The following is a 10,626-nucleotide window of genomic DNA, read 5'->3' on the forward strand; positions in this document are numbered from 1 at the left end:
AAATTTTGGTGAAAGTAAAAAACAAAAAATTGAAACAATTAATAAAAAAATAATTTAGAGTGGTTCAATCCCAATTGCCTACTCTACTACCTTAGCTTTCCACCATTAAGAATTTTCCCAAATTTACTAATTTGTTCAACCTTTGAGGACGAGGTTCAACCTTACAACTCCTTAAGATTTTTACCCCAAATCTAAAGTTACAAACCCTCTCAAAGAGATACAAATAAGCAAACAAATAAACAATCCTTACAAGATTAAGTTGTTTGCAAAATGAAGCTCAAATACAATAAAATACACTTGAGAAAGAGAATAGAGATAAAGCTGAGAGGTGTATGGATGAAGAATGTGAAAGTATTAAGCTCTAAGGTTGTTTGATTGATGATTTGTGCTTGAAAGAGCTTTTCTTGATGTTGCAAGTCTTTGGAGGATGGTATTTATACCCCCTAATAGATGTCCAACCGTTGAGGTTGTTGGTATAGTGAATATGGCTGTTGGGGATGTAAAACCAGAGTATTTATTTCATTTGCAACTACGAGTATTGATACCAAATAAAAGGGCATCGATAATTTTTTGTAATAAATGCTAATTTAGTGACCGTTGGGATTTATTAATCGATAAAAAAATATTTTATTAATTCTTTCTAAAATAGGTATCGATACCGGATTGATACTTTATAGGGTTTATAAGAAATAAAATGCTATTTTGGTATTGTTTTTAAGAAAGGTATCGATTATTTTCAAAAAATATCAATACTGAGAAAATGGCATCGATAATTTTTAGGGTTCCTAAAAACAGAATGCATGTTTGGCCTTGATTTTTCTAAGGGTATCGATAATTCCAAAAATATCAATACTTGGCCAAATGGTATCAATACTTTTTGGTCTGGAGCAATTCTAACTTGTTTGAAAATTATTTTGATGTGTTAAAATGATTTAAACTTGGTTGGAATTATTTGGACTTGGTTAAAATCATTTTCACTTTATTTTAAAATTATTTCAAAATTTTCCAAGAGTTTAATGTAAATATTCAAAGCTTTATTTCTTAGACTTCAAACTTAAAAATCATTTTGTCAATTTTAACTTATATTCAAAAATAGTTTAATTTGTTATATCTAAATCTTTTATTAAATAAAGCTTGGTTTAACATTCTCAATATTACAATTTTAAGTTTTGCATTAAAGTTAATTAGTTAACAGAAAAAATTACCCTAAAAATATATCAAACACCAATGACGCAATTAAGAAATCAACAACAAATCTTCAGTAACTTATAAAAAGATTGAATTTACCTGTTGTGAGATAGTAAGAAAAGCAAGGACCATCATTTCTTCTTCTTCTTTCTTTTTAAAATTATAATGTTTTACAATTTTTTAATATTTTATAAAAAAATTTATTTTTTTATAATTCTAAAAATTATGTCCAAAATGAATCTGGACAAATTGATGTCCAGATTGAAATGAACCTGTACGTTAATTTGTCAAAATTTATTTTGAACTTAAATTTTAAATTTTTATTTTTTTTTGTCCACATGGACCATCATGTCAGCATCATGACAATTGACTCAGCGGTTATTAATGGCTACATCATCACAATAATGGTTAGCAACAAAAACTACTGATCAAAGGGCACAATTGATAATTTTTTTTAACGTTTGATACTTAATTAAGTGTGTTTTTCACTTAGGGGCTTGATTGATTTTTTAAAAAAAAATTTAAAAGCTTGGTGAACCTTTAAACAAAATTTTTTTTTACATTGGTTTATTTATGTTATCAATTCCTATACTCTTGCATATTTAAAATTTAGTTTCTTTAATTTTAATTTCAAGATTTCTCACTCTACTTTATTGATTTAATTATTAAAAAAGTCCATTTGATAATATTGTTAAAGGAAATTTGTTACATTATTTTATGCAATATTTTAAATTAAAGTCGCGTGGAAATCATACAAGTGAATAAAAGTATCAACTTTTACTCCACTTATTTGAAACAATATTAAAGAATCTTACTAGCTAAGATTCAAATTGAAAACCTCATAGTTCCAAATATAATAATTCTATTTGGAGCAATATTAATCATATAATTAAGTAATTTTTATTTTAAAAATGACATATAATCTAATTTAATGGAATTTCTTTGACGATATGTTTAATTAGACTTTTATATTATTTTTGGTAAAGGTAAACAACAGATTACATGGGTGTATTCATATCTAGATTGCTTCTAGTGCTTTCTTTTTGTAAGACTTCTTGAATCTCTATAGGGGCTCATCAAACATATGCAAAATTTCATTATTCGATAGAGCCATTTTTACTAGTGCATTTGCAATCTTGTTAGCCTCTCTAGGAACATGTCTCAGCAACCACTTTTCTTCTTTAGCTGGAATCTGCTAAATCCTCCTGATTAAAGTAGAGTTTGATATTTCAAAATTTCTATCGTTAATAGCTATAACGATATCAAGATTATCATAATGGAAGGTGACGTCGTCATATCCTTGTTTTTGTAGAAGAAGTAAGCCGTCCAATATGCCCCAAAACTTAGCAACAGCGACCGAACACTTTCCCAAGAAGCGATTGTAGCCCAAGATCCAATTCCTCTTCCCATCACGAATTACTCCACCTGCAGCAAAAAAGCCAGAAACAAAATTAACAACACCATCATTATTGAGGGAAAAGCACATACCTGAATCCGCATGTTTAAAATTCTGTTGCGTCTCCATCACTAGAGCTTCACTATGGGCTAAGGAGTATTGTTTCACCCAACTGTAGGAAACCTTAATAATTTCTTTCGGATTCATTGATTTTCCTTGGAAGATGAATAAGTTACGATTCTTCCAAATACTCCACATAATTAAGCCAAAAAAACAAGCTCATTCTATTGTACTATTGTTTGATTGGTCTTGCAAATTCGAGAGAAGCCACTCCAAAATATTGCCCTCATAGAATCGTCTTAATTGAAAGGAAGGAATGACTTGGTTCCAAATGACCCTCACCCATGAGCAATCCCTTCAAACCCTCTTAATTGAAAACGTCCTTAGTATTATGACCACAGGGTTGGCACGATTCAACGTGTCCAATTCCCCTTCAAACCCTTTCAGAGTTGGTTAAAAATCTTTGATTTAGGATTAATCAGATGAATTGATTAGACTTTTATTATTAAACCAATAGAATATAGGGATTAAATCTCTTGATTAAAACTAAAATTACTTGCAAAATTATAATTAGATTTTTTTTTTGCTTTACTAAATTAAAGCATGGAAAACATTATAACAAGCGGTGGGCAAATGGAAGGAAGGAATTTGGCAAATAGAGTTTGGTGAGAAGACACTATTGTTTTGTGTAAAAGGAGGTTAGATGATTGTACACCTGTCGAATGGCCTGGTCAAAAAGTGGGAAGGTTTGGGTAAAATTATAAGCTCGAAAAATAAGATTGGGTAAAAAATAAAACCCGTTTAAAAAACGGGCCGGACCTTGGATAAGATTTTTTTTCTTAAGCCTGACCCAAATATGAAAAAAAATTATTTTTTATTGTTTTGTTGTTGTTTTTTTTTTACTTTTGCTACCATTTCACTATTATATTGCTGCTATTTTGTTGTTATTATTTGTATATTGTATAACTATTAATTTATTGTTAATTTTGTTACTATTTTAGAGGCATTTGCTTGTTAAGTTGCACCTATCTTAGTGTTATTTTCAATTTATTAAGAAACATTTATTTTAACGTTTTTAGTATTTTTGATGTATTATATATATATTTTAAAAATAATGTAAAAAATTAATACGACTGGACCAACCCGAGCCAAGCCCGAATATCAAGCTTAAGCAAAATTTTAGGTCTATAACAATCGGACCTAAAATTTTAATTGAACCCGACCTAAATCCGGTCCATAAACACCGCAATCATTTTCCCCTTATTTAATGACTTCACTCCATTCAATATCTTACCTAGTTTGCCTTTGTCTAAACAAGTTAAACAATTAAACTGATTAATTCCAAATGTTTAGGTCCATTCAATTCAAATCCCCTTTGCATATAAATTTATTTTGCATCAAAATTAGTCACAGAATATAAATAAGTTGTTTTTTTATATAAAAAAAGAATTAGGGAGTAATTCTTTTACGTGAATGAACAAAAAAATTTTAACAAAACCTAAAGCACAAAGCACTTAGATGGTTAGGGACAAGGTTTAGGGAGTTAGGATTTAACACTGAACCCAAGGCTGGTGAGTCATCATGCACATGGTTAGGGACTTGGGATCTCAATTAGTGGTCATACAGATTTGGTCTAGAAAATAGTGGTCCCAAAATATTGAATGTATTAAAGGAAATATATAAATTTAAATTTTAAAAATAATATTATTAAAGGGATAACTATGAATATTAAATATAAATTGTAAAATGAATATGAGAAATATTTAAAAAAATGAAGATAATAAAATTTTTTAAATAGAGAGGTTAATTAAAATGTTGAAGATTTTTGTAGGTTTTAATTATATTTTCTTTTAAATTTTAAAAGAATTTAAACAAATATTTCAAAATCTTTATAGAACTTGAAAATAATTGTTGGAATTTTTTGTGAGGGCCAAGATTGCTTTTTGACTCATGTTACGATCCGCCGGTTCAGAGAGGAAACTTAGCAGCTGGTGATCTTCAACGTTTGTGTCGGTTTCAAAGAGTTACGACTTGAAGCTTTTTGCATACCTATTTACCAATTATATACTCATTATTGTTTTTGGTAAACTAAACATCAGTATAGGTCACCCATTATGGATTTTTTTTCCGCTTAATTATAAAAAATTATAAAATAATTATTTAATTATAATTTTTTTTCTTTTTTATCACATAATTATGAAAAATTACAAAATGCTCATCTAACTATTTAATTATTTTTTCGATCGCCAATTGACTAACATAAAAATAAAAACACTTAAAAATCTAATACAGTTGGGTGACCACAAAAAATAAAATTGAATAATCGAGTGAAGTATAAGAACTAAATTATGTCAAATTAAATCATAAATACTAAATCTTAAATTGAAGCATAGCAGAGGGACCATAATTGTATTTTACCTATATTCTATTTATAAATGGCATTCCTTCTTTGACACACGTCCATCACTTTCTTTTACATTATTAACATAATAGTTAAATTTTAATTCTCACCCCTCTATTTTTTAGACATGTAAAAGTAATTCAATTTCAATTTCGATTATTATGCTACACTTAAATTTGAAATTTGATCTTTATATTTTAATTTTTGACATATTTTAGTAGTTCAATGTTTATAATGTCATTAGTTATTCTAAATACTTTATTTTGATTACAATACTGACGTGAATTTTAAGAATGATTAACATTATTAAAATTCTGTATTAAATTGAGATCAATGTCATTCTTTTTGTCACATAGTTATCGAATGAGTATTTAAAAAAATAAAAAGTCACGTCAACAAATTTAACAAAAGAATTTTAATGGTGTTTACAACTAAATGAAAACTCAATTCTAAATATATAGCTACAGAAACTTGGCCAACGCAAAATGTTACATATTATGATAAAATATGTCATAACTCTTTGCATTCTTCGTAAATTTAAATCATAGTCTCTATACTTTTATTTTAATAATTTAGTATTACTTTTTAAATTTTAAAATTCAGATTTAACACAGTTAAAACTAATTTGTTTCATTTAGGGTCATTATAACATTAATTCTTTTAGTTACATGACTACTAAGTAAGTTTTTTTTTTACCTTAAAATATCACATTAAGAAATATAACCCAAAAAAAAGTAACAATGTTAACAATTGAACCTAAAGACTAAATTCTGAAAATAAAAGTGTAAGGACTAATTCTAAATTTATGAAAAGAAGATAGACTTATGAGATATTTTAACCTTGATGAGCGGTTGATAAGACACGAATCTTTCGAACAAAAGAAAAAAGACGAGACACGAATCTGATACCATTCCATTTACGTCAAAAGTGATTAAAAAGTGTGAAAGGATGGACTTTGACGCCTTAACCATTTCCACTAAAGAAATAAAAAGGAAAGTTCGCTTCTTGTATGCTGTAGGGGCAACTAAAGTTTGCCTTAAACCCTTCATGTTTGACAAATATCACATTTCCATTCCATAATTTGCTTAAACATCTCCAAATCTCAATAGTAAAAACCCCATGTGAAATTAATATAAGATGATGAAGGACTAAAAGGCAAAAGCAAAATAGTCTGTGTGAACACATGTAGTGTCATTATTATGAGATTGTTGCTTTTCCAGATAATGGATTTACTTGTATAATTTGCAGCTGTCATACAATTTCAGAACAGAGAGGGAAGGCTAAACATGGTTTACTTACCTTTTCTCTTGATTTTCAACTTGATTTCATATTTTCCCTCTTCTTCACATGCACAAAATGCAGACCTTATTCTGCCATTGAAGGCTGTAAACCTTGGTAACTGGCTTGTCACTGAAGGATGGATGAAACCTTCTCGTTTTGATGGCATCATTAACAAAGATCTTTTGGTATATACATAGCTTTCCCTTTTCTTTAGCTATGGTTTCACTCATTTAATCATGAATTTCCAAAAAAAAAAATTGTGTATTTTATTGATATAGGATGGAACCCAAGTTCAGTTCCTTTCAACAAAGCTAAAAAAGTATTTGTGTGCTGAAAATGGCGGTGGAACCGTCGTTGTAGCCAACCGTCCCTCACCTTCTGGTTGGGAAACCTTCAGGGTTTGTTCTTTCATCAGCTTTTTTGTTCAAACTACAACATAATACTTGAAGTCTTTCCAATTTTTTTGCTTGGTTGGATGCAGTTATGGAGGGTGAGTGAATCATGCTTTAACTTGAGAGTGTTCAACAAGCAGTTTGTGGGATTAGGAAGTCAAGGTGTACAAGCAGTTTCAGATACACCTACTGATACAGAAACGTTTGAGATTGTAAGGAAAGATGATGATCGTAACCGAGTTCGATTCAAAGCATCAAATGGTTTGTTCCTTCAGGTACTTTTGTTGTACTTACTACAATTTGCAATGACTTTCATAGTAATGATTTTCCATTTTTAAGGAACAAAACTTTTCATAATTAGGCACAATCGGAGACATTGGTAACTGCAGATTATGCAGAGTCTAGTTGGGATGATAGCGATCCATCTGTGTTCATACTGACAATCGTAAACACCTTACAAGGTGAATTTCAAATCACTAATGGTTATGGCCCTGATAAAGCCCCTCAAGTCATGCAGGTAAGGGCTCTTTTTTTACTCTTTAAACAAGCAAGTTACAGCAATGGTATCCGAATTGACTTTGTATGAAACCGTGGTTATTTAGGATCATTGGAATTCTTACATCACTGAGGAAGATTTCAATTTCATGTCTGCAAATGGACTGAGTGCCGTGAGGATACCTGTAGGGTGGTGGATAGCGCAGGATCCAACTCCCCCTAAGCCTTTTGTTGGAGGCTCTTCAATAGCCCTCGACAATGCTTTCACATGGGCAGAGTAAGTAAAGGAAATCTTCTAGGATATAGACAAAACAAGACTTAAGGCCTGCAGTTCTTAAAAAATATATTTCTAGGTACAAAAGCATTTTTGGAATAAAAACTGTACTAAACAAATTACTTTTAGTTAAAATTTTTAGCTTTTCTGAAAAGCATTTCTATAAAGAAGAAGCTCAAATTTTTAGCTTTTCTTTTCCCAAAAGTATTTTTAGTGCTTAATTATTTTTTCACCCCTCTAATAACATAATATTTTCTCTTTTTTTTGTGCTTAATTACATTTTAAAATCATTAATTAAAAATAAAAATATATTTTTTAAAATACTAATTACAAATATTTAATGGTTATATTTAAATATTTAAAATATAATTTACATATTCTAATTAAATTTTATAAATAAATTAATATTTATTACTTAAAATTATTTAAAATTTATATTTCATATATTAAAATATTAACAACAAGTTATAATAATTTTTTTATATTTTTACTAATATATAATAATATTAACTAATTTAAATATTATTTAAATGCATATTTGTTACTTGTTTAAAATGAAGATTTTATTTCTCAAAAGCACCTTTTGTCAGCAATACTAAATACTCAAATTTTAGACTAAACTTTTCAAAAGCATTTTTACACAGCACTTTTCAAAAGTATTGTCGAACAAGCCTTTATTTAATTGCAAGTTCTAAACAATCTTCTGGTTCATGTGTGAAATTGATGCAGGAAATATGGGATGAAGGTAATTATTGATTTGCACGCAGCTAAAGCCTCACAGAACGGTGACGAACACAGCGGAGCAAGAGATGGTTTTCTAGAATGGGCCGATTCCAACATTGACGAGACTGTGGCGGTAATAGAGTTTCTTGCAGCAAGGTTAAAGATGACACTAACCATTTCTATGTCATGCCATGTTCTATTATATACTTTTCCTTCTTTCAATTGAATTTAAAGGTTCAATATAATTGTTGGACAGATATGGTGTAAGACCAAATTTGGCTGCGATTGCATTAATGAATGAGCCTAGAGCACCGGGTGTAACATTAGATGCACTTACAAAGTATTACAAAGCTGCATACGATGCAATAAGGAAGTACACAAATGCGTATGTGATCCTATCAGCTCGTTTAGGACCAGCTGATCCAAAGGAGCTCTTCTCATTGGCCAGTACTATGAATCGAGTAGCCATCGATGTGCATTACTACAACCTCTTTTCAGACTCATTTTCCGGCATGACTGTCCAACAAAACATCGATTTTGTCAACAATCAACGAGCCTCCGATCTTGGCAGCTTGACCTCGGCTAACGGTCCCCTGGTTTTAGTTGGTAATTTAAGTTTTGGAACAGGTTTAGTTTTAGCTATATGCAAATGTAGTAGGAATGAATTTCAAAGTGGTGTTTTTTTTGCAGGGGAATGGACTGCAGAATTTGCTCGAAACGATGCATCAATGGAAGATTACCAGAGATTTGCTAAAGCACAGCTAGATGTTTATGGTCGTGCAACATTTGGATGGGCATATTGGGCTTATAATTGTGACAGAAACCATTGGAGTCTGAAGTGGATGATTGAGAACAATTTTATTCAGCTTCAGTGACCAACTATTTGATTATCAAGCTTTAAAATTACAATAAATGAGGTTGGCATTTAGTTCTCCTGTTAAAAAAGTTGATGCAGGGGAAACCAAGAAACTCCTCTTTTTTTTTTCTTAAATGATAATAGTAATTTTAAATCTAAAGTTTAGCTCATTTATATTTATATAAATTTAAATTAAGGTATCCTTAGATAAATTTAAAAAATATCGTACTTTTCATTTTCAATTATTTATCTCTTTAAAGGATACGTATAATAAGAAAATAAATAATTGTTGTGGATCAAAAAATTAAATTAAATATTGAATGTACTATTAACTCAACCATAAAATTTTTTAATGTCAAAGTCCTGCACAATTTTGCACCATTTTCTTCTTCAAGAGATATACTTTCATTTTTAATTTTTTATAATTATTATTCTTTCGTCAAATTTTCTTATTGATGTAGTTTTCCTCCAAACTGTCATACTTGAAATAGGAGTTTTAAAATACAAAATGTTTAGCTATTTTTCAATAACAAATAAAATATTATTTTCTTGATGATGAGATTACATTAAGTTTTTAAGAAAATTATATGCTATTATTTTTATTTGATATTTAAAGAAAAATTTAACGAATTTTTACTGGGTTTATAACAAAAATATATAAGTAATATATATTATATAACAAAGTAATACCTTTGTTAGTAATTTGATACATTTGTAGAGAAAAAAATTTGTTAGGATTCAAATACTACCACATGTCTTATTTTATTATTAAATCTTTGGGTTCATCTTGTGAACCATCATATCACTTTGCACCTACTTCATATGTCCACCTCGTAAACTATCACTCCGTCACTTCATAGCATGTATTTCACTGCCTTATGAAAATGTCCTCACCGTTAAGGTCTTGCTCACTATTCTATGAGATGCAACCATCTAGTCATTTCTCCATCACCACCTCGTAAGCTCACAAATCATTTATCACTAGCACCATGTGAGGTGTGATCATCTCACCACCTCACCAAGTACATACAAAGGAGATCATGTGTGAGCATTTTACATATTACCGATATCTTGTGAGGTGGGATCACCTCACCTCCTCGTGAGTCTGCCTTGCCAAATAAGTATAGGAGAGATCACGTGTCAGCACCACACGTACCACCAATACCTCGCGAGGTAGTCCATATGCGAGTTGACCCCATCAAGCCTCACCACCTTGGATGGTGGAGCATGGGCACTGTTCACTCCTTACGATGACACCTTCCTACCAAATAGACATGTCTAAGGGTATGTGTCCAACCTAAACGGGAGAATGTGTCATTTGCATGGCATCTAATTAGCTCCCAGCACGTCATATCAGGGAACCATACCTTATAAATATGAAAGAATTTCTCCCAAGAGAGGGGGACGGGGAGAACACCTCAACAGACTTCAAGCCAACTCAAAGTACCCCGACAATTTTTTTAATAAGTAAATTTCATTTCATCTTATAAAGCAAAGCTTTGCTAAAAAAAACGAACTCACAAAGTAACCTAACATTGTTTAATAAGAAAACTAAAAAAG

At 30.2% G+C, this 10,626-nt stretch overlaps 1 protein-coding gene across 1 annotated transcript; it reads left to right on the top strand.

Annotated features, from left to right (window-relative positions):
* The first annotated feature begins 6,002 nt into the window (after positions 1-6,002).
* LOC107950403 (probable glucan 1,3-beta-glucosidase A) lies at positions 6,003-9,226 on the top strand. The gene is made up of 8 exons (XM_016885246.2): positions 6,003-6,511; positions 6,605-6,724; positions 6,808-6,993; positions 7,080-7,235; positions 7,321-7,490; positions 8,217-8,366; positions 8,467-8,816; positions 8,901-9,226. The coding sequence occupies exons 1-8, from the start codon at positions 6,332-6,334 to the stop codon at positions 9,083-9,085; spliced, it is 1,497 nt and encodes a 498-aa protein (XP_016740735.2). The 5' UTR covers positions 6,003-6,331; the 3' UTR covers positions 9,086-9,226.
* Positions 9,227-10,626: the final 1,400 nt, after the last annotated feature.

This window comes from Gossypium hirsutum, chromosome D03 (genome assembly GCF_007990345.1).
Source record: "Gossypium hirsutum isolate 1008001.06 chromosome D03, Gossypium_hirsutum_v2.1, whole genome shotgun sequence".
Lineage (NCBI taxonomy): Eukaryota > Viridiplantae > Streptophyta > Magnoliopsida > Malvales > Malvaceae > Gossypium > Gossypium hirsutum.

Bases quoted from the DNA above. Each gene is read 5' to 3' on its own strand.
- LOC107950403 (XM_016885246.2), top strand. From the start codon at position 6,332: ATGGTTTACTTACCTTTTCTCTTGATTTTCAACTTGATTTCATATTTT. The intron at 6,512-6,604 runs GTATATACATAG...TTATTGATATAG, and splicing joins TCATTAACAAAGATCTTTTG to GATGGAACCCAAGTTCAGTT. The intron at 6,994-7,079 runs GTACTTTTGTTG...TTTCATAATTAG, and splicing joins CAAATGGTTTGTTCCTTCAG to GCACAATCGGAGACATTGGT.